At 45.0% G+C, this 24,177-nt stretch overlaps 2 protein-coding genes across 4 annotated transcripts in view; one reads left to right on the top strand and one right to left on the bottom strand.

Moving 5' to 3' along the window:
• Window positions 1-12,652, bottom strand: part of zbtb4 (zinc finger and BTB domain containing 4) — a 27,818-nt gene extending 15,166 nt beyond the window's left edge. The window contains exons 1-2 of one of the 3 annotated variants that reach the window (XM_042213472.1): window positions 10,598-12,652; window positions 10,367-10,468 (exon numbers count right to left, since the gene is read on the bottom strand). Coding sequence is in view for 1 of the 3 variants with exons in the window: in XM_042213469.1 (XP_042069403.1) it covers window positions 10,367-10,533 (167 nt within the window). In the remaining 2 variants the exon portion in view is untranslated. The other 2 variants (XM_042213469.1, XM_005945249.2) reach the window with 2 other exon arrangements.
• A 477-nt stretch (window positions 12,653-13,129) lies between these two features.
• Window positions 13,130-23,676, top strand: polr2a (RNA polymerase II subunit A). Its single transcript, XM_005945284.3, has 29 exons — window positions 13,130-13,475; window positions 14,230-14,362; window positions 14,453-14,589; window positions 14,704-14,877; window positions 14,969-15,250; window positions 15,349-15,510; window positions 15,603-15,823; window positions 15,920-16,052; window positions 16,142-16,266; window positions 16,434-16,644; window positions 16,744-16,953; window positions 17,040-17,208; window positions 17,312-17,406; window positions 17,536-17,739; window positions 17,829-18,051; window positions 18,143-18,326; window positions 18,460-18,631; window positions 19,073-19,178; window positions 19,469-19,674; window positions 19,769-20,032; window positions 20,153-20,360; window positions 20,445-20,545; window positions 20,644-20,748; window positions 20,854-21,036; window positions 21,157-21,360; window positions 21,446-21,632; window positions 21,758-21,871; window positions 21,998-22,147; window positions 22,321-23,676. Exons 1-29 carry the CDS (start codon window positions 13,389-13,391, stop codon window positions 23,469-23,471), a joined length of 5,901 nt encoding a protein of 1,966 aa, XP_005945346.3. The 5' UTR covers window positions 13,130-13,388; the 3' UTR covers window positions 23,472-23,676.
• The last annotated feature ends 501 nt before the right edge of the window (window positions 23,677-24,177 follow it).

The raw sequence follows: 24,177 nt of genomic DNA, 5'->3' as shown, positions 1-24,177 counted from the left end.
CACACACACACACACACACACACACACACACTACTTTATATACACAAAGCCCAGTGATAGGGAGAGGGAGGGAGAGAGGCAGAGGGAGACAGAGTGGGAGAGCAAGCAAGCAAGAGGACGCCATTTAAGCAGTTTGTTACGAGCACTGCAAGTCCCCAAAATGGCTGAAAACAAACAGGAACCACGCCAACTCAAAAAACCTGGGCACCAGGACAGACAGACGGAGGGACAGTGAGAGGAGAACGAGGGAGAGAGACAGCGAGAAAGTGAGACCGACGGGGAGAGAGAGAGAGACAGAGAGAGCACAAGGCTGGTGGTAGTCAAATGGCGGATGGGAGCACTCTGTGAAACAAGTGAAGTTCAGGGGGGGAAAACTCAGACATTATAAAGGGTGTTGTGTGTGTGTGTGTGTGTGTGGGGGGGGTACTCCGACCATTCAGCACGCCACTTCGATGAAGTTTTGGGATTCGGAAGAGACACTTTGATAAAAGAACAGCTAAAATTGATTCAGCAGGTGCCGGAACGTCCCCAACTTTAAGCAAAGCTCAAAACAACCCCCCAGAAACAAAAATGCCAAACCCTACATTTCCCATGATGCTACTTAAACTCATGCTCTCCCTGCCTGGCAGATGCCCATGTCTTTCATGCTTCGTGACCTCACTTGCTAACCATGAAGGGTGCTCAGATTTAAAATAGCATGTGTGAAAACAATGCAACAGGCTGCGTAGGTGGAGGCGTGTTCCTCCAAGTACCAAAACAATTCACCGCCAACCAGGAAGGCCGGTCAGACCGACGAGTGCAAGGGCTAAGCGCGCTTTACAGTGGTGTCATAAAGAATTTTACAACTTTGGAAAGACGGCACAGTCACAATGATTCAGTCCTGCGTCCTGACGTTTGCAAAGTAAACAGCTGTTGCTGGAAGGAAGTGATGGCACCACCATTCATCGGTGAGAGTATGGAGAGCTGCATGGATGGATGCAAAGCTCAGTGACAGGGATAAGGTGGGAGGAAAGGCCGATCAACCAAACAAAGTCTTTCTAGCAGCAAGTCTTGGTGCTCTGCGTACATCTTTGGAGCCCCAACTGAGGACCTACTTGGGCAGTTATTTGAAGCTCCAGTCTAACTTTAATTTCAACAGATGTGTAGAAACAGAACTCAGATTTTTGACTACATCTCATTAACGGCACAGTCCAGAGAACCAACATGAGGGGAGCTGATCCCAGTGGTCATAGGACAAGCGACAGGGTACACCTAGGACAAGTTCCCAGTCTGCTGTAGAGCCAACCATTCTCAATTTAGATTCACCAATTAACCTAAACCCACTAACTGCGTGTCTTTGGACTGGGAGGAAGCCAGAGTGTCTGGAGAGAACAAACTCCACACAAAAAAGGCCCGGCCAGATGGTGGAGTTGAACCCAGGACCTTCTACTGTGAGGCAACAGTGCTAACCACTGCACTGCCAACACCCTCTTCTGCCACACTGAGTAGCAACAAAACTGTTGCGAACCTCTAGTGTCCACGTGCAACCCTGCAACGACAAAGACATCTTCCATCTTTGCTGTCTGGGGACTCGTGCAGAGCTCCCTTTAGGGCTATTTGTGTGCCGTTGTCTCTCACTATGCCTAAATACTTCTTTTCCATCATAGGCTAATGTATTGGTCTAGTTTATATTTTAAGATTTGAGGGACAAGGAAACTTCACATTTTATGAAACTGGATCAAATCTTTTCTGGTATAAAACCAGAGTGCTGTCCCAGAGTAGCGGCCAGTGCACGAAATTTTTCAGACTCGTCTTTAAATGAGAACGTGGCCAAAGGCTGAGAGAGCGCCACAAACCCCGGGGCAGGGACACCATTCCATTGTCCGTGCCCTCAGCTAAAACGGTTCAAGTGCTACCGTCGATGGCGCTGCTCCTGTCAATTAAGGGCTTTTAGGTCAGCTGGGGTATCTGGGGATACTCTGAAATCTACTGGGCACAACTCTCAGTTTTGTTTGGCAGCACAACTTTAATCAAGGTCTGCAGCTGCATCTGAGCACTGATTCGTGCATAGCCATGCAAAATGCCTCACAACAGCAACTGCCTTCGCCCTCGCTGCTCTCGGCCTTGCGTGTCGCGGTCGGTAGAAATTCCTCCGACAGCCATGAGCCACTCTGCGGCCTCAGATCAGGAGGTATTCTCTCAGCTGGAACAAGAAGGAAGAAAAATGCGAGCTGGGGTGGAAGAACGTTCTGGTACTGTTATGCTACAGCACCATCATACTTCCCACTGTCCTTTTGAGTGGAGAGACCCCCCCGCCGCCCCACCCCCCTCCGGTACCCACCAACTGAACCTTGACGCCAACAACCCACCCTCCTCCTCCTACTCTTCCCCTGCCCTTTCCCTCTTTCCCTCTTTCATCAGTCTCTCTCACCCTCATTGTACGCTGCCACACTTGTCTCCATGGGAACCGCTCTGGGATTGGGTGTTGTTCCTGTGACCTCTCGAGCTCTTGGAGTTGAGTGAACTTTTTCTTTTTTTCTCCTGCACCCTCCATCCTCACTCGTGCACGTTTTTAAAGCAAAGCGTGTGTATGTGAGAGAGAACTGGAAAATGAAAAATGATGTCTGTCGTGAAAATGAGCTCATGCGTGCGTGATGCGGAGACAATGTGTGTGAGAGTGAGTGTGTGTTACAGGAGTGCAGCCGCTCGGTCCACGCATGTGCACCTGCATTGTCCCGTGGCTGCAGCCGGCCACCAACTCTACATTCAGAGGCACCCCGTTGTCCGTCAATCCCTATTCATGGCTGTTAGGCCAGACGTGATCATATCTTTTCATGCTGTGCTACCAAGCGACACGCACATCTGAATACACAGAGATAGAGAAACTTAGAAAGCCATGTCGGTGGAAAATTTAAACCATTAACTCACCAAGTCTTTCAATATTTAACCAAAGGAAGAAGAAAACAAAAAAGTGTTTATCTGAGTCGCGGCGTCATCTTGGATTTTGTCTCGGGCGCACACGAGATGTTGAAGCTCAAATAGATTTCTTTAGAAAATTAAAAGGAATTAATTCTACATGTACGGTCGGACTGAACTAAAATGTTTTTGTTGTTTTCACTCAGCACTATACCAGCTGTGCAATCAAAAGGACCCTACGCAGTCTGGCTGAATTATGGAGGAAACCTTTGGTAGGTGTGTCCTTGTTTGTTTTTCAGGGTCTGTCAGCTTGTGCATGAGGACACGGACGCACATGCTAAAATAAAGCATAAACCTTAAGACTGTGTAGCAACGCTCTTCTAACCATGATAGGAAGCTGATATAAACTATGTACTCAAAATGCAAGTAGTTTGTGAAGTAGTAAAAATACCTCGACATGCTGTCTTAAACTTTCACTAGCTTAAATTTAGCAAATAGTTATCAAATTAAGCCATCTTAATCACATTAAGCACTCATCTGAAACATGTTTTGATCCATTGTCTCAAGTTTGCGCTCATTTTTTTTTCTTTTTTTAGTCTTAGCTAACTCCTGGGGGAAACATGAGAGTCTTTAATCTTTAAATGCTACATTATGTTCATCAGCTAGTCACTAACTCTGCTGACTGAGGCACCAGAAATGGCATCATCCGAGCAGCAAGGCTCAGTGTAGCCTCAACAATGTAGTTTGTGATTATAAACCCCCCATGCTATTCTTAAAATTAAAAACAAAACATGCTGTTCATACCCGCTTTAAGGAAACACACAGTGCGTTTTATCCAGAAGTCAGATTTTTTTCTTTAAATGAAGACAACTGAGAGCTCGAGTCTATCTCTTAAAGACGTGCTGAACGAGGCTTGTTGTTCCAGTATAAACACTTGAGTGAGCCTAGGATCTTGTATCTGAGAAGAAAGGGAAAGGTCGTCATCTCTGTCAGATCCACGATATGCAGAGTCACACCTGCAGTCAGTTTGAGTTTTAGTGCACCTGAACTCTAAACGTGCTTGCTTACTGCTTACCAGACTTGTCAAGCATCAGATCCTTAGTTCTTGGTGTTTATTTGGTCAGTTGTTTGTAGTTGAATAAAAAAAAAAAAAGAGTTATGAGATAGGAATCAGTCACTCTCTTTGCTTTTTTCCTCTTAACATTCACTTTGTATTTCTGCTAACACGGACACTGGTGTGAATATAACCCGAGGCCCGTTCATGGGTTAGAAAACATCCTCAGTGATCTCAGAGAAGGGATGACTAACCTGCTCTCCAGCTGACTTGGACTCTGATCAAAGTGGGAAGTCAAACAACGTTACAGGAGTTCAAATGTCAGTGCCTTCTTAAAGAGGAAGCAGCAGCTTTAAGAGGACGACGCAGCAAGTTTCTGCGTTTCTCAGGAAAGCAGTGAAAGCGCAGCATATACATTTTCTGCAAGCGTGCGGGCTAATAATGAGCTTTACATGTGTTTACATCTGTACACGATTGGGTGTTTAATCCTTCAGCTTTATCTCACAGAGAGAGGGGCGGTGCTGTGAGTAATTTGATGAAACCTCGGTAGACGTAGGGAGAGAGATGAGCGTGCTGCAGCCTGTCCTCTGCAAACACGTCTCTGCTGTTTACAAAAAAACAAAATCAGTGCAGGAAGCCGGTAATATGGAACAGAAAATCCACGCAACAAACGGCTCCCACATGATGAAGTTAACAGCAGAAACCACCATTTAACTGGTTTAACAGCTCTTCCGCAGACTACTCAGACCTACAGATAAACACCATCATAAAGCCCAGTTTACAACACACAGTCAAAAAGAAAGTACACCCTCTTTAAAGTCTAAGGTTTTATATATTAAGACATAATAAAATTCACTTGCTCCCTATTAGTCTTAAAACTAGGAAAAGATTATATATCATGTCATTAATTTCTTAACAAAAGCAAAAGTGCAATAGGTGAATAACTAAGTACACCTTTGCTGCTTCCACAGGAAATAAAAGGGAAAGTAACCGCCAGGAGCTGCTGATCTACTACACTTGATTAACCAATCATCAACAAATATGAGCACCTTTTTACAAGCAGAAGTTTTTACAGTGTGGTGGTAATACAATACCAATGAGGAAAAATCTTAGAGAAGCAATTGGTGTTGTCCATTAATATGGGAAGGGTTATGAGGCCATTTCAGAACAATCTGAAGTCCATCACTCTCCGGTAAGAAAGATTATTCACAAGTGAAAGATACTGAAGACGTCTGCCAATCTTCCCAGGAGTCGACATCCCAGCAAATTCACCCCAAGGTCAGACTGTGCAAAGCTCAGAGACGCTACCAAAAAAGCTTACGTTTGCAGAACTGCATTTAAACCAGTGGTTCCCAAACTTTCTTTGCTGGGCCCCCCTTTGTTTTACAAGAAAATCTTTGTGCCCCCCTGGCACAAACGCACCCTCCAACCACACACGCCCATATTTTGCATATAAACGCCATTGCAGTTTATTTCACACCTCGAACCTTTAGTAAACATTTTAAAAAATGAAAGTAAACTGCAATAAATTAGAGGTTACAATAAAATAAACTACCAACACTTTTAAATAACAGAAAAACAAACCATCTTTATGGTGTAATTATTATACGTGTAGTTTTTTGTTACTGTGTAAGAATACTCAATATTGCTATCAATACATTTTTCACAAAATGCCTCTCTGTGCAAACATAAACAACTGTGGGATACTGTTTGTCCGGGATTTGAACAGCCCAGCGGGTGCTCCCGATGCAGGGGAAACAAATTCTGATCGGGATACCTACCTTGGCACCACCGTTGTGCAGGTAAAGCCAAAGGCAAAATATGCTTCATCATTTTTTCTAGTCTTTGGTTTGGAAGCATATGTGGCGATACTTCATCTTCTGCTTTGCATTTGTGTGAGAGCCCCGCCAAAAACCTGTCCATTATGCTATCAGTGTCCAAGCTTTCGTTTTTTTATTCATACTGCGCCCCCCCCTGCAATGGCTCTGTGCCCCCCTAAGGGGCGCCCCCCCACTTTAGGAACCACTGATACAAACCTTTTGTAACAATGTCCTTTGGACAGACAAGACCAGCGTGAATCAGTTTAGCTAATGTTGGCTTTAACAGGCTATTGCACTGGGAAAGCTTTTTCACATGACTGTAATTCTACAGCTATAATTAGACAAACCAATTTTTTCCTGCTTTATCTTAAAACATTCCCGTGACGTGTCACTGAGTGGAGAAAAAAGGCATCTAATGAAATGCTGTATGAGTTACACATTTTTCAACCAACCTGTAAGAATGTAAACATAACTGTGCCAGCAGCCTCTCGAAAACTCGTAAAACCACAGGGTTGGAAGACAGAAGAAACTTTGAATAATCAGGTCAGAAGTGCCACAACACAACATTTATTCTACGTCTATACAGAGGCTACGACTGGATGCTTCAAGGTTAAAAGGGTACAACCACAGAACCGTGCATAGCATAAAAGTGAAACTGCTTTTGTATCATCACAAAGGTCGAGCTATGACGGACTAGGATCGAAATCTGAAAGTATTGTTTTCAAACTCCTGTCTTCGTTTTGTTTCTTCAAGAATTATTGGGTAATTTCACACTTTTACTTGAACTTCTCACAGCTGTCAGACCTATTAAACCAACTGCAGGTAGGCACAAAACAGCGGCAATATTTTAGTTGCTAACACAACAACAATGATCGTGAAATCATTTTCATGTAATCGCATTAAAAAATGGAAGATGGAAGACATATTCCCCCTTTTTTCTTGAGCTGAGAATGCTTAAAACTTCTGAAGTCTCGGCAGAGGAGTTAGCAGGTTCAACTCTACACCATGCTCACAGCCAGAAATACACACACACACGACAAAGAGCCTGTCCTCAGCAGATGTCCACAACCTGCACGCTGCTAAGCTCAGAGGATGTCCCACAGGCACGATGAAAGCACAGGAAAGGTTTCATCGAGCTACGCTGACAAGTTATGTTCGACAGTTATAGTGCATTGCTGGACTTGCCTGATATAACTCAATAGGCGGATCCATCGGAGTATCAAATGACAGAAACGAGCCTTTATCCACCCAAAGTCTAACAGGCCTGTTCTAGGTCCCTGAAGCAGGCACACCGAGCTATAACGAGCATGTTTGTGTGACTCAGCAGCGAGACTGCTGAGTCACACAAACTCTCCCCGGGCACACGGGAGATAAAATGTCGAAAACTGGAATTACATGGGCGCAGGCCGCGCAAGAGAGTTAAGGCTGGCATCTAATTTATAATTTGATATGCAATAAACCGCTGGCAAAATATGGTTGTGTAACACGGGGGAAAAGAGCAGAAAAAGAAGAGGAGGAGAGGAAGCAAGGATGTTGCTAAAGGAGACTAGAAAGGATAGTTGGAAAATCATCTGGGAGGGGTGCTTGATATGGTGTGGAAGAGAGAGGGAGGGAGGTGGACGGCTGGTTTTTCCACTGCCAGAAAGAGAGAGAGAGAGAGCAAGGGAGAGAGAGGGGACGGCTAAATCAAATTAATTAGCTCCTTCATCTCCAGGCAGCTACTCAGGCATGCTGTACTGGCAAAGAGAGGCAGTTGGAAGGGGTGGGGGGCATTAGGCAGAAGAAAACGGGAGAAAGCGAGATAGGACATGGTGGAGGGGGTGAAAAGCCTGCTGTGTATGTGCGCCATTCAGGAGGAGCAGGAGAGGGGAGGGGTGCATAATTCTCTGATAAGCATGAGGGTTGTTTTGCTGGAGCTGCTGCTCAGCCGTGAGGAGGAGGAGGAAGTAGCTGCATGTTGGCTGACGCCGTGTGCTGCTGCGCTTCATGGCGATGGTACTTCCTGTTTCTAGACAGGCTGTATTTTGAGGGCACTGTAAACAACCCCGCTTTCATCCACGCCTCTTTAAATAGCACGCAGGCACTTCAATCAGAGCCTCCCGGAAAGACGGGAAGCCGTCTTGGAAAGACAAAAGAAGAGATAGATACAGGGATTTCTTTTTTTTTTGAGTTAGGAAAATATGAGGTAAACGTATCCTGTAATCAAAAATAAAATGTAGAAAGGGTGGAAAAAAGAAACCCAACTGTTGCGCTGACATTAAGAATTAAAGGGAAAGAAAGGGAAAAAAAGAAAATGAGGCAGATGGTCTGGTCAGTGGCATTCAGCCAGGGGAAACACAACAGCAGCACAGGAGAGAAACTTAACACAAAAAAATGGATAAGAAGGGACACCGCAGACAACATGTGGCCATCTCTGAGACTATGAGCGAGGCAGACGAAGCCAATGACGCAAGAAAGCGAAGATGAAAACTTAAGACATAGAGAAATACGTTCAAGTTGTTCAGTTAGTTGGCAGACAGCTCTTTGAGGGGGACCGAAAGCAATCATGCGACCGTATGAAAAGGTAAATGGGCCAAGCTGATTGAGAATGAAAGGCGTACAAAAAGAAGCCCCCCAAAAGCTTAACAATGAGTGAAAAGGACAGTGCCAGGGGTCAAAACCCTGGAAGAAGCGAGCAATGGACAGCTCGTTGCAGCAGCGTCGCCCAGACGAGACTTGGCTGCTCTGAGAACCCGAGATTAGCGCTAAGCTGATTGCAACGCGAGGTGGGATCAGGAGCAATTAATGTAGCACCCAGATCATTCCAGGAAAAGGCTGAAAGAGCCTTAACAAAACACAGATCTCCCGCAAAAACTCCTCCGAGTCAAATACTAGCTGACTTAACATTCCTGCTTGTGTCTGCAAATGAGCCGCCTGAAAGGAATCCTGGGTAAAAAAGACGGCAGATGAGGGACCTGGAAGGCTTGAAAGAGTGTTTGGATGATAAAAGGAAGGATGAAAGAAAAGATGAAGACGCTTGGCAGAGGCTGACATCAGCCAAAACAAACAGTCAAAGAACAGGACATTCTGTAGCGGGCAGAAATGGGCTGGCCTGTTCCGATGGGCTCTCGGAGCACGCCTCTGAACGTGCGTCAACCATTTTTTATTAACATCCTGGTCCCTAATGTAAGAGAACGAAAGGTTTTCTTTTTCTTTGTTACTATAATCGCACGAACCTGACATTAAATACTGAGTCTTGCCTGTTTGATCCTGGTGCTCAGCGTGATGACCCCTGCACACTGGGATTTGTAGTTTTTCCAACAACCGCCCATTTTCTCAAACTTTACTGAGGCACACAAATTCTCCATTTCATGTTCAGCAGTTTTATCCAGAGAGCAGCAACACAGCCTCCAGGACATGCTGCCTTTCACTTCGTCAAGAAACAGTGATCTTGCGCTGTGCAGTGACTCACTGGCTGATGTCATTCAATAACAATGAAATTTTTCTACAGGGATGGAGGCGAACGTTATAGTTTAAGCTCACTGTAAATCTGACTGAAAAAATTAAGTCTCTGCTTTGTTTTTTTGCTATACTGTGCTATAACCCCACCACAAACTCACTGACCCCTGACAACACACATGCGCTCTCGACAGACAAGAGCTCCCCCTGGATACACCAATCTTCAGTCCTTACAGGAACAAACAGACGCTCTCCTATACCGACAGCAGCCAAATCAAACAACCATTCCCCTCCAACCGAAGCGAGACTTTGCTCCTGGTTTTAACAGACACATCAACAACCAGGCCACCGTCACCAACTGGCCTTCTCTAAAACATCAAACCTAAGTCAACCATGGCTACTGAAGGAAACATCCAGCTGCCAAAACCACCAGCATTCACCGAGTCCGGATTTTCTTCCAATCTATTTTCTAAAGTGAAACTGAGCGGCAAACATGACTGAGAAACATAAACTGAAGCAACCTTAAAAATATGAGAAGCTAAGCCACATTGAGCAGCGGACAGTACCGCAGTCTCTGTCAGACTTCTAAAGCTGAATTCACGACATGTAATGATTAATCATTATCATTAAATATAAATATTTTCCAACTTCAGTTTGAAAGAAGTTCACATTATATGCAATCACATGCCTCATTAGAGTAAAGGTACTATTATTAACATTTAAAATGCATTACTAGTAAACGTATGCATTCAAATTTTCATTCATAGTCTCTGTCCTTCTTTTAAAGTATTATAGTGTATATTTCTATATATACTTACAACTGCTTGTCAGCATAATCTCATAGCTGTAATTACCCATTTAGAAATTTGATATTACCTATTATTATATTTACAAGGTGTATGTAAAACTAAAAAGTACTCAATAACAGCAAAAAAAGTGAATCATATACATAAAGTTACAGTAATTGCACAACTTTAGTGTGTTTTTACATTGAAATCTTCTTTAAATAATCCAGCCAAGGGCCGTACACACCAGGCCTACAGGACGTTCCTACTCCTGAACCAGTCTGATCTATACACATTTGATTCTTTCATGCTTAGGAAAGCAGAGGTGACTGCTTTTGATACTATGCTGACACTATGGGGCTATATGCACTAACCTCCTCGGAACAGCAGAGGGAGCACTTTTGACAGCCTTCTGGGAGCCGGTTCCGCATTGAAAATGTGGTTGTGCAATGCCTTTGCAAAGCTGATCATTCTCACTACAAGCCAGAGGAGGGAGCCAACTGGTCAACAATGAATCCTTTGTATAGTCATGGTATAGCATGGCACATGGTGAACAAAGTGATCTACTGTCACATTCCTATCTACATTTCAAAACGTGTCATCACCATCACTCGGAGCATGTTTTGACTCCATGTGGATACAGCAGATCTGACCTTGCTTCTGAGCTTCAGTGATGCTCTCCTCTGATGGATCTGCCAAAAAACAGAACAGATGATGGCAAACAGGCATGTTCACAGTGCTGGTATTTGGTCCCATTCAGCAACATGCATGTGGTATTTTTTTTAACAAGAAAATGTGGGATGTAAAAATAAAACTTAACAGTCCATACTGTTGTTTCAAAAATGTTTCTTTATTTAGAAAAAAAGGAAAATGGGCAGGAGAACCTGATACAATGCTTCAACAGCATTACATGCAGTAAAAACACTACACCAGATTTAGATTATGCAACCACACAAGGATTTAAACACTGCTTGTGGCGTTTACTCCCACCTTCTTTTGACAAAACGAAGACAAAATGTGTAAAAGGGTCTATACCGAATACTGAGCACCTACTGCCAAACAACCCTCTGTTGCTTTTATGGGACAAATGGGATTGGTGGCTGTCAAAGAGCTTACATTTAAGACATTGTATCATTTTGCTCAGGAAACACTGGTCACTTCGGTCGATTCCTTTGAGCATAATCTATTGTTTATGCTGAAGACAATTCTTAGCTACTGAAGACACTTATAATATTTTAGCTCTAACACGCTTACCTCAGTTTGACTCTAATACATGTTGGTTAAGACCCCATTGTTCTAATTACAGTAAATTCAGGGTTATACATCCGCATACAGACTAAACAGAGAGATTTCCTCTTCTATAACAGACTAATATGCACGTTGTTAGCAAAATGGCTTCAACTTTCTCCACCGACGAAGAGTCGACAGTGTTCAAATCGTCACTGGCAAACGTAAACGAGCACTTTCTACCTCTGAAATAACCTAACGACTTAAAAGTAAAGCTAAAATATTCACAGGGCTCATTTTAATACTGTGTTCGGCGGTTTAATATAAAAACAAATACGTGGGTATTTGACTGGTCAAGTTAGCCAACAAGAATATTCCAGACCTCCATCTTTTCTCGTTCACAACAAGAAGCATACAACCGCCATGTTGAGCGCTAACTGTGATAGCCTTAATTATATTCCTCACGTAGCGTTTGAAAAGCAAAAATAAAGGTGGTATAGTAAATCAACGCGTTTTCAACAACCTCAGCATGTAAACAAGCATGGCACCATTAGCCAGTAATTAACCGGTAAACATCGTTTTGTGCCATTATGGCAAATACAGGGCTAAACCGAAGAAGGCTAAAACACAGGGAGCCTCACGTTAACGGCACTTTTTAACACTACGATATAATAATACCATTATGGGATAAATATAATAAACTGTTGATGGCATGTGAAATAGCAGGGCAAAAAACATCAGGGAACATACCGTCATTGCTGGTAAATAGTCCAACGTTAAGCTAACCAATCGACTGCTTTACCCAAGAAAGCCAAATAATAACTCTAGAAATTTAAAAATGGAATCAGCGGGCTTGTAAACGAGTTGCAACCATTACACTTTAAATAACACTCGCCGTTCGTCGGTAAAATTAGTGGCCAAATAATGCTACTTAACCGCCATTTCAGCCTGCTTTCGAAACGTGGCCTTTGTAGGGTTTCTCGTTTTAACAAAAATATTTTAAAGCGAATCAACAATTTAACATTATGATTCAATACAAAGCGAGCATATTACAGATATAAGTGAAAATAGTCAAAATCCGGTGAGAAGCAGGTGTTAAATAAGCAGTTGAGGCTTCCCCGAGACTTTCCTAAAGGGCGTGCGGGAAAATCCAGTTCAATATGCAGCCATCCCTCGCAGTCGAGTCCGAGGCTTGCATTCAAAGTCCCAGAGATCCAAAAATGCACAAGTCAAAAAGCCAAAACGTCGACGCATTTCTTAAAAGAGATCGAAATATAATCCAATAAACAATGTTTCTGAAGTGAAAATGTAATATTTGTCGACTATTTTCCCTGTTTCACTACAGACATTTACAGGCCTCAGCTCTGAGCCTCTTTTCTTAGAGCCCAGGCTGATCCACAGCGAGACGAACGAGGGAAGAGAGATTTTTTTTATTTTTGCTCAGAGGGAAGAAATTCACATCGGCGACATTCGGCAAACATCGGAAACGAGGCGGGTTTTGGTGAAATTATTATAAGAAGCTTCATATCTTCGCAGTCATTGGTCAACTCTTTTCAGCTACTAAATATTAACGAGAAAAAGAACGAATCCGAAGGCTTTAAATTGAATATTCACATTTTGGATGTAAAATATGCTCAACACCGCCTATTCTTGCTTGATATAGCCAATAGGAATTAGCTTGGATTAAATCAACGCCCGCCTTTAGCTTTCATTCGCTGACAAAAACAAGCGTGCCCTCCAATTGGTTTTACGTGCAATAAAATTGATTATTCATTTAACTGGCTTGAATGGCCAATGAGCGTTTTACTACGGGTATCCACGTCCCACCTTCCGAAGAGTCAGCCCCTGTCTTTGTGAGTGGGCCAACCCGTAGTAAGACTCAATCTATATAAGCAAGCGTTGGACTTCTCAACATTCAGTAGCGCTTAGAGCGCTCCAGAGTGTGGATCAAAAAAAGGGAGGGGAACAGTCGGTAGTCAGCTTATATATGATTAAACAAAATTAACTCGGCTTTAAAGGCAACCGACAGCAGAGGTCCCTGGACTATCGCCTTCGGAGACTTTCCGGTCACCGTTGGCGGCCTGACCAGAGTCGTGGTGACAATTTAAAGGCTGTTCCTGCTCACAAAGCGGCGTGCCGAGGAAGGACGCGTCTCTTTGAATAGACAGGATGCACGGACCGCCCTCCGGCGACAGCGCATGCCCATTGCGCACGATCAAGAGAGTTCAATTCGGCATCATCAGCCCAGATGAACTTGTAGGTTTTATTTATGGAGGGTGGGATTTTCGTATTTTAAATTATATTACATATCACATACGTTACATTAGTGTCTTCAGTTATAGTGTAATTTAAAATATGGGGCAACGACATGGTTCCGTTTACAACGGGGAAATCCTATTGTTAGCGTAGCCTAGCTAGCTAACAGTAAGTTTAACTAGCTTGAGCTAACTAGCATGTTGCAGGAAGTTTGAGAACTTAAAGAACATCATTATTTAAATAAATCTATGCTATCACATGAATGAAACCCCATTTTATTAAGGCGTATTGATAACTGGGCCCAGTGTGGAGATGGTATTTTGGTGTCTGTGAAGCTCTTTGATGTGTTCATTGCGTGTTTGAATTTTAACACTGTATGCACAATAAAGGCATCGTTACTTCAATAAATTCAGAGCATTTTTAAACCTGAAGGTCGTTTTTTAAGCGTGACATGACTGATATTTGATCAGTTTCTTGGTTTGCATTTTTGGTGATTTTTTTTTTTTTTTTTTTTTTTTTTCATATAGCTAAAATTTCAATATGAAGTTATCGTGGGCAGAGATTCATGTTTTTCACGCACAGTTGTTAGCGAAACAACACGTGTTACGTGGTGTGTACACGTGTTACTTTGTACTTTATTATATTTTACGTTATTACATTATTGAAAGAACTTACAAAATGAATATGTATCGATTTTTGAGACATGATCAGTAATGTGAAGAAAGTAATTTACTTTGCTTTGTTTTCTCCCCAGAGACGGATGTCCGTCACAGAATGGGGAATCAAGTACCCCGAAACAACAGAAGGAGGACGTCCGAAACTTAGTGGCCTTATGGATCCGAGACAAGGGGTCATAGAGCGAACTGGGAGATGTCAGACATGTGCAGGTATTGTCAATTTAGCATTTATTGTCCCTATATACTCTTTTAAAGGTGGGCCATGATGTCATATTGTTTACATTGCTTCTCTTTCTTCAGGCAACATGACTGAATGTCCAGGTCACTTTGGTCACATAGAACTAGCAAAACCAGTTTTCCACGTTGGCTTCATATCAAAGATTATGAAGGTTCTTCGGTGTGTCTGCTTCTTTTGCTCCAAGCTGCTAGTGGATTCAGTAAGTAGTAATAATACAATACTGACGTTTCACTAGAAAAAAAATCTTATTTCTGTCCTGATGTTTCAAGTTTGGATTCTTAAAACACCTTAATCCATTACTGTTAACCTATAGAACAATCCCAAGATCAAAGACATCCTCGCAAAATCCAAAGGGCAACCCAGGAAGCGTTTGACCCACGTCTACGAGTTGTGCAAAGGAAAAAACATCTGTGAAGGCGGAGAGGAGATGGACAACAAATTTGGAATGGAGCAGCAGGAGACAGAGGAGGATCTCACCAAGGAGAAGGTATTTGGGTGGGGCCTTTTAGTCACCGTGTACAAACATTCGTGGAATGGCTCAGCTATTTAACCTCATCCTTCCCTTATGGTTTACATAGGGTCACGGGGGCTGTGGACGCTATCAACCACGCATTAAACGCTCCGGCTTGGAGTTGTATGCTGAGTGGAAACACGTTAATGAGGACTCGCAGGAGAAGAAAATCTTGCTGAGTCCTGAGCGTGTGCATGAGATCTTCAAGCGCATCGCGGATGAAGAAGACATCATCTTGGGCATGGACCCCAAGTTCGCCCGACCAGAGTGGATGATTGTAACTGTGCTGCCTGTGCCTCCACTGTCTGTAAGGCCTGCTGTAGTGATGCAGGGCTCAGCTCGCAACCAGGTAAAGGACAACCGAGACTTTTTTTTTTTTTTTTTTCCCCTCCCATATATGTGAGAGCATCCTAAATCATCATGACTTACTTAACTTCTGTTTTAAAGGATGACTTGACCCACAAACTGGCCGACATCGTCAAAATCAACAACCAGCTTAAAAGAAACGAGCAGAGTGGTGCGGCTGCTCACGTCATAGCTGAAGATGTGAAGCTGCTTCAGTTTCATGTTGCCACTATGGTGGACAATGAATTGCCAGGCTTGCCAAGAGTATGTGTGCACTTTCTGGCACCATAACGAAACAGATAAACATTCACGTGAGCTCATTATCATCTGCTATAACCAATGTTTTTCTACATCAGGCGATGCAAAAGTCTGGCCGCCCTCTCAAGTCCATAAAACAGCGTCTAAAGGGGAAGGAGGGGAGAGTGCGAGGTAACCTGATGGGGAAGCGTGTGGACTTCTCAGCTCGAACCGTCATCACCCCAGATCCCAACCTGCAAATTGACCAAGTGGGCGTACCACGATCCATTGCTGCCAACATGACCTTCCCAGAAATTGTCACACCTTTCAATATAGACAGGTACATTTTCATTTAACGTAATGATTTGTGCCTTCAAGAATTTTTTAATTTGAAGTGAACTTGTGTCAGCTAATTCGTTCGGATTATGTCTATCAGATTGCAAGAACTGGTACGACGAGGAAACAGCCAGTATCCCGGAGCCAAATACATCATCCGCGACAATGGAGACAGAATTGACCTGCGATTTCACCCAAAACCAAGTGATCTTCATCTGCAAATTGGCTACAAGGTAAGAAGGAAAAAATACATAACTAAAGCCTGACTTGATTTGCAATCCTGTGTATGTGTTCAGACTAAAAAGCACTATTTTCTGTGTAGGTGGAGAGACACATGTGTGACGGGGACATTGTCATTTTCAACCGACAACCTACACTACATAAAATGTCCATGATGGGGCACAGGGTGCGGATTCTGCCGTGGTCCACATTTCGACTCAACCTCAGGTACTCAATGACTCATCTTCTTGTCTTGAAAGTAATCTGAGTATCTTGAATTCGTTATGTTTAGTAAATCTTTTACTATATTTGTTATTAGCAGTTCCTAACGCTGTCAGTTGCAAATAGCTGTAATACAAGTGTTTTAGCGTTTCTAACATTTTGTCTCCATCCAGTGTCACCACGCCCTACAATGCTGACTTTGACGGCGATGAAATGAACCTCCACCTGCCACAGTCGCTGGAGACGAGGGCAGAGATTCAAGAGTTGGCCATGGTGCCTCGTATGATCGTCACACCGCAGTCCAACAGGCCCGTCATGGGTATCGTGCAGGACACTCTGACTGCTGTTCGCAAATTCACCAAAAGGGACGTCTTCTTGGAGAGGGTAAGGAGATTCGTTTCATCACCAGCAGTTCTTTCTCTTAAAGGATCCTAAATGCACAGTGCCTTTTGCACTCATTTAATTCTTTTATCCCCGTTACAGGGTGAAGTGATGAATCTCCTCATGTTCCTCTCCACCTGGGATGGGAAAATGCCTCAGCCGGCCATTCTCAAACCTCGTCCTCTGTGGACTGGCAAGCAGATCTTCAGTCTAATCATTCCAGGACACATTAATGTGATCCGCACACACAGCACCCACCCTGACGACGAGGACAGCGGTCCTTATAAGCACATATCACCCGGCGACACTAAGGTACAAAGGCCAGACCGTCTATGTATCAGTTACAGACTGGAAACTTATTACACTATAAGTAAACTATTTATGATCTCTTTCATCAGGTTATAGTGGAGAATGGTGAGCTGATCATGGGCATCCTGTGTAAGAAGTCCCTGGGAACATCAGCTGGCTCCCTCGTCCACATCTCCTACCTGGAAATGGGCCATGATATCACCCGACTCTTCTACTCCAACATTCAGACTGTGGTCAACAACTGGCTGCTCATCGAGGGTACAAAATCAGAAGTGGAGCTTTATCGCTATATTTCTGAATAGACATTAAATAAATATTCCCAAATTGATTGTTTTCATAATAAGCCCTTCTATTTTAACAGGTCATTCCATTGGTATTGGTGACTCCATTGCTGATGCCAAGACGTACCTTGACATCCAGAATACGATCAAGAAAGCCAAACAGGATGTGATAGAAGTAAGAACAATGTTTCATAAACGTCTCAAACTCGAGGCTGATTCTTATTCAGCTGGTTCACCAGTTTTTGCAGATAATAGTGTGAAATTTTATACAGGAAAATAATTTCTTTGACTCTCTGTCTGCCAGGTCATTGAGAAAGCTCACAACAACGAGCTGGAGCCGACCCCTGGTAACACACTGAGGCAGACCTTTGAGAACCAGGTGAATCGCATCCTTAACGATGCTCGAGACAAAACGGGATCCTCTGCCCAGAAGTCTTTGTCCGAGTACAACAACTTCAAGTCCATGGTGGTGGCTGGATCTAAGGGCTCAAAGATTAACATCTCACAGGTAAAGGAGTCCTCCTTACCACCTTGCATTAGAGTAATTGGATTTGATTGGAGTTCGAGACACTCGACTTGTCTTTCCTCCTTATTCAGGTTATTGCTGTGGTGGGGCAGCAGAACGTGGAGGGTAAGAGAATCCCGTTTGGCTTCAAACATCGCACATTGCCTCACTTCATCAAGGATGACTACGGTCCTGAGAGCAGAGGTTTTGTGGAGAACTCCTACCTGGCCGGCCTGACACCAACAGAATTCTTCTTCCACGCCATGGGAGGCAGAGAGGGTCTGATTGATACAGCTGTCAAGACAGCTGAGACTGGTAAGTCTGTGCAGTCTGACCAGAAAATGGAGAATAAAATTTAAACGCAGGACAAGATGTTTAAGGAAAAAAAAAATTGCCCCATTTATAGGTTACATCCAGCGTCGTCTGATCAAGTCTATGGAGTCTGTGATGGTGAAGTATGATGGCACAGTGCGGAACTCCATCAATCAGGTGGTGCAGCTGCGATACGGTGAGGACGGCCTGGCAGGAGAGAATGTAGAGTTCCAAAATCTGGCAACAGTGAAACCCTCGCACAAAGCCTTCGAAAAGAAGTGAGTCACGCACCTGACACCTGCATGTGTTCAATCACAGAAGTGGTGTTTTAAAATGATTTTAAGATCTGTGCTGAGCTTTTTATTCATTTTTTTTTTGAAGTGGTTAACATGCCTCATCTGGTATTTCCAGGTTCAAGTTTGATTGCACAAATGAGCGAGCACTGAGGCGAACGCTGCAAGAAGACGTGGTGAAAGACGTGATGACCAATGCTCATGTCCAGGGCACCTTGGAAAGGGAGTTTGATAAGATGAAGGAGGACAGGGAGATCCTGCGAGCAATTTTCCCTACTGGTGACAGTAAGGTGTGTGAGATCACAGTAATAGATGTGTCTGCTCTCTAACTCCACTGCCCCCCAAAAACCCTAAAGGTAGTAAACATGAATGCATCTAAAAACAAAACTATGGACGTTAGACGTCTGGTATAAATCTCATGTTGCACAGATGATTCACACATTTTTATTAAACTAATTAATAAAGCTGGAGTGTCTGTGGACCTTTGTGCACCCACTTTTCTTTCGGCCATGTTTCTGTCTGCTAATCATTCGTGAGAATAAATACATAGATCAGCATATTTCTTTTTAATGGGCCACAGATTTCCTCTGAGAGATGTCTTCACTTTTATAACCGGAGCCAGTCAAAATGTGGGACGCTGACTGAATTGTCCCACATAAAGTGTGACAACTGGTCAGCTTGACTACTGAGAATGCAGAAATACTCATTCTGCTATGCTGCTTCACCTGCAGGTGGTGCTGCCGTGCAACCTGGCCAGAATGATCTGGAACGCTCAGAAGATCTTCCGAATCAACCCTCGAACTCCGACAGACCTCCATCCTCTCAGAGTGGTCGAGGGTAAGCTTAAAAATAAGAAATCTCACTGAAGCTGCAGCTCTTTATGTTCAAGGATGAATTGTGCGTGTGGAGGCGTCGCTGGCTGTTGGAGCTGAGAGATCATGACCTGGCCTCAGGTGCTTCTTAAAGCTTTGTAAAGCCACTTGGTGAATTCCTGCCTGTTATATAACAAGCGGAATGATTAGATCAACATAGCTCCAGTGTTCTGACAGGGAGGAAAGGTGTTTATTTTTTCTGTAGCGTACATCACTGTAGACAAAATTTCAGTCTTTGTGCATTTGCATCCTCAGGTGTTCACGACCTGAGTAAGAAGCTGGTGATTGTGAATGGCGACGACCCTCTGAGTAGACAGGCCCAGCAGAACGCCACCTTGCTCTTTAACATCCACCTGCGCTCCACACTGTGCTCCAAGCGCATGACCGAGGAGTTCCGGCTGTCCACCGAGGCTTTCGATTGGCTGCTGGGAGAGATTGAGACCAAGTTCAACCAGTCTATTGTGAGTTTAGCACATTGACGCGAGGGGTTTAAGCGTTTTTAGGCTTCTGAACAGCTGAACATCACGTTTTGTTTTCCTGCACCTCCTTTTCCAGGCTCACCCCGGTGAGATGGTGGGTGCTCTGGCTGCTCAGTCTCTGGGAGAGCCAGCCACTCAGATGACCCTGAACACTTTCCACTACGCCGGCGTGTCGGCCAAGAACGTAACACTCGGTGTGCCCCGTCTGAAGGAGTTGATCAACATTTCGAAGAGGCCAAAGACGCCTTCACTGACTGTTTTCCTGCTGGGTCAGGCGGCACGTGACGCAGAGAGGGCCAAAGATATCCTCTGTCGGCTGGAGCACACAACACTGAGAAAAGTAAGAGGAAGTCATTGTATGTACCTTTATTTTGATGGGATCTAGAGGAAGCTACAGGAAGTGTCATTTTTCAGAAAATTGTTCGATCCTAATGTACAAGCTGGATTCTTTTTCTCTCAGGTGACGGCCAACACCGCCATCTACTACGATCCCAACCCACAGAACACGGTGGTGGCCGAGGACCAGGAGTGGGTGAACGTCTACTACGAGATGCCCGACTTCGATGTGACACGAATTTCGCCGTGGCTCCTGCGCATCGAGCTCGACCGGAAGCACATGACAGATCGCAAACTGACTATGGAGCAGATTGCAGAGAAGATCAATGCAGGTGGGGTGGACGCACATTTTCTTTTCTTTCTTTTTCCCTTTTCGGAATGAATTTACCATAATGTAACTGTGGCGTCTCTGTCAGGTTTTGGAGAAGACCTCAACTGCATCTTCAACGACGACAACGCTGAGAAGCTGGTGCTGCGAATCAGAATCATGAACAGTGATGAAAACAAGTTCCAGGAGGTGAGCAGCAGTGATGATTTTAATAACAGTAAATTCACTCTAGTCAGATTTTATATTTATTCATTTTCTTTATTTTTAATTTTTTGTTTCCTGTCTAGGACGAGGAGGTGGTGGACAAGATGGATGACGACGTCTTCCTGAGGTGCATCGAGTCCAACATGCTGACGGACATGACTCTGCAGGGCATCGAGCAGATCAGCAAGGTAATGGATAACGCACATTTTAATGATTGCTGCAGGAAAGTTAATGTTCTCAAACTCCTCCCTAAAGCCTGATTATAAGTTAAAGGTGCACCTCCTCTCCTTCAGGTGTACATGCACTTGCCCCAGACTGACAACAAGAAGAAGATCATCATCACAGAGGACGGTGAGTTCAAAGCCCTGCAGGAGTGGATCCTTGAGACGGACGGAGTGAGTCTCATGAGAGTGCTCAGCGAGAAAGACGTCGACCCCGTCAGGACCACCTCCAACGACATTGTGGAGATATTCACGGTACAAAAGCATAAAAATGTTTTTTATCTCAGTGGAGCAAAATACTGTTGTTTTTTGTTTGTTTTTGTTGTCCTTGTTATTTACTTTCCCTTCTCCTCTCCTGCTTTTTCTCTCTGTTAGGTCTTGGGAATTGAGGCTGTGCGAAAGGCTCTGGAGAGGGAGTTGTACCACGTCATCTCCTTCGACGGTTCCTACGTCAACTACCGCCACTTGGCTCTGCTCTGTGACACCATGACCTGCCGAGGTCACCTGATGGCCATCACCCGTCACGGCATCAACCGCCAAGACACGGGACCGCTCATGAAGTGTTCCTTCGAGGAGACGGTATGAGAACTAACTACTGAATTATTTTTAATCTGAATCATGAAGATTTTGTCCTCATAGTTATGTTCTTTTATTTTCTGTTTAGGTGGATGTGTTGATGGAGGCGTCATCCCATGGAGAGTGCGATCCCATGAAGGGTGTGTCAGAGAATATCATGCTTGGCCAGCTAGCACCAGCGGGGACCGGCTGCTTCGACCTACTGCTGGACGCTGAGAAGTGCAAATACGGCATGGAGATTCCCACAAACATACCCGGCATCAGCGTGGCTGGACGTAAGTGGGGGAAAGTGTGTTGGATAGAACCAGGGATCGTTTGTATTGCAGATTTATTTATTTATTTTTTACTTTTTCTTTTTTCTTTATACGATATTTATGTTCCGTCTCCATCCGATTTGCAGCCACGGGAATGTTCTTCGGCACTGTGCCCAGTCCCATGAGCGGCATGTCCCCTGCTATGACCCCATGGAACACCGGAGCTACCCCAGCCTATGGCGCTTGGTCTCCCAGTGTTGGTAAGTGTGTGTGTGTGTGTGTGTGAGCGCCTACATTGCTTTGTGTGTGGGTTTTTTTTTTTTTCTTGTTTGTTTTTTTATTTTGTTCTTCATTTACTGATGTTTGATTTTTCATTTACCCTCCAGGCAGCGGCATGACCCCTGGAGGAGCAGGGTTCTCCCCCAGTGCAGCATCAGACGCAAGTGGCTTTTCTCCTGGTTACTCCCCTGCTTGGTCTCCCACTCCTGGCTCTCCAGGATCTCCGGGACCTGCCAGCCCATACATCCCATCTCCAGGTTAGATACTGACTGGGCACATTTGATCTCTTGTTTGGGCAGTTACCTTGGATACACGCTTCATAATGTCTTCAGATCCATTTGTTGAGTTGTGTTAAATCTGCATGCATTAAAGTCAAAGACTCATCCTGGATGGTTTCTTACTCATCTCCAAAATGTCTCTTCTTCTTTAGGTGGAGCCATGTCACCAAACTACTCCCCCACTTCCCCCGCCTACGAGCCTCGTTCCCCAGGTGGCTACACCCCACAGAGCCCGGGCTACTCCCCTACCTCTCCGTCCTACTCCCCCACATCTCCCTCTTACTCTCCCACCAGCCCCAACTACAGCCCGACATCTCCTTCCTACTCGCCCACCTCGCCCAGTTACTCCCCAACTTCTCCTTCCTATTCGCCCACGTCTCCTTCCTACTCGCCGACGTCTCCCTCCTACTCCCCCACCTCTCCCTCCTACTCCCCCACCTCCCCCTCCTACTCTCCCACTTCGCCCAGCTATAGTCCGACGTCGCCGAGCTACAGCCCGACGTCGCCCAGCTATTCACCCACCTCACCTTCTTACTCTCCCACCTCGCCTTCTTACTCCCCCACCTCTCCATCCTATTCGCCCACCTCCCCTTCGTACTCCCCCACGTCTCCTTCCTACTCGCCGACCAGCCCGAGCTACAGCCCCACATCACCAAACTACACCCCCACCTCACCCAGTTACTCCCCTACCTCCCCATCTTACTCCCCGACATCGCCGTCTTACTCCCCAACGTCTCCCAACTACACCCCGACCAGCCCCAACTACTCACCCACTTCTCCCTCGTACTCACCCACCTCTCCGTCATACTCGCCTTCCAGTCCACGCTACACCCCGCAGTCGCCCACTTATACGCCCAGCTCACCATCATACAGCCCCAGCTCGCCCTCTTACTCCCCCACCTCACCCAAATATACTCCGACCTCGCCTTCATACAGCCCCAGCTCCCCAGAGTACACTCCCACCTCCCCCAAATATTCCCCCACGTCACCCAAGTACTCCCCAACATCGCCAAAGTACTCTCCCACTTCTCCTACTTACTCTCCGACGACTCCAAAATACAGCCCCACCTCTCCCACCTACTCCCCCACCTCCCCCACCTATACCCCCACCAGCCCCAAATACTCTCCTACATCCCCCACTTACTCCCCAAACTTCACCAAATACTCACCCACATCTCCCACGTACTCGCCGACTAGTCCCAAAGGCTCGACATACAGCCCCACCTCCCCTGGATACAGCCCCACCTCCCCCACCTACAGCCCGGCCATCAGCCCTGACGACAGCGACGAGGAGAACAACTGATGAGCTGCGCAGGAGAAGGGGAGGCGGCTAAAAGAAATAACAGAACGGGGACGAAGCTCCATCGCCTCGTGGGAGACAACTAAACGGACAGCATCTTTAAACAGCTGGAGGTGACGGAGCTTTTAGCCACTGGAGGGTCCCAGCTGTGATCATTTCCTGTGAGGAAAACTCAAGCCTGGGACCATCCGAAGGAGCTGCCACCCCCTCCCCCCCCCCCCCCCCCCCCCCCCCCCCCCCCCCCCCCCCCCCCCCCCCAAAATAAACAAAAAAAGAAGAAACAAAACGTAAACATTTTGAACTGCTTTGCCTGAAGGAAAAAAAGGCTGCCTTTTTGAAATAGTTTTTTAATTTTCACTTGGGGTGTTGAAGCAAAACTGAGAATCCCTCAAGAGGATGAAAAGGAGAGGAAGATGTGGTGAATATTTAAACTGTGGAGGGGGAAATGAGTCTCTTTTTAACTTTATAGTGTCCTGCATCCAGTCTCTCTCTCTTGCTCTTATTAATTAAATGGTTGTTTTTTGTTTTTTTTTGGTTCCTGGAACGCGTACATATTGCCAAAAGCCTTTTCCGAAAAGCTAAGCAGATTGTATTCATCACCAAAAGCATAAGCTGGAAGGAAAATCAAGGAGGGTTAGCCTGCGCCTTTTTGTTTACTGCACATTTCACCGAGGTGTGTCTTGTGAGACCCCCTGCCCAATTTTTTCTT

Source organism: Haplochromis burtoni, unplaced genomic scaffold (genome assembly GCF_018398535.1).
Source record: "Haplochromis burtoni strain Fernald_Lab_line unplaced genomic scaffold, NCSU_Asbu1 Contig_445, whole genome shotgun sequence".
NCBI lineage: Eukaryota > Metazoa > Chordata > Actinopteri > Cichliformes > Cichlidae > Haplochromis > Haplochromis burtoni.
This window is presented reverse-complemented; position numbering and strand designations above follow the sequence as displayed.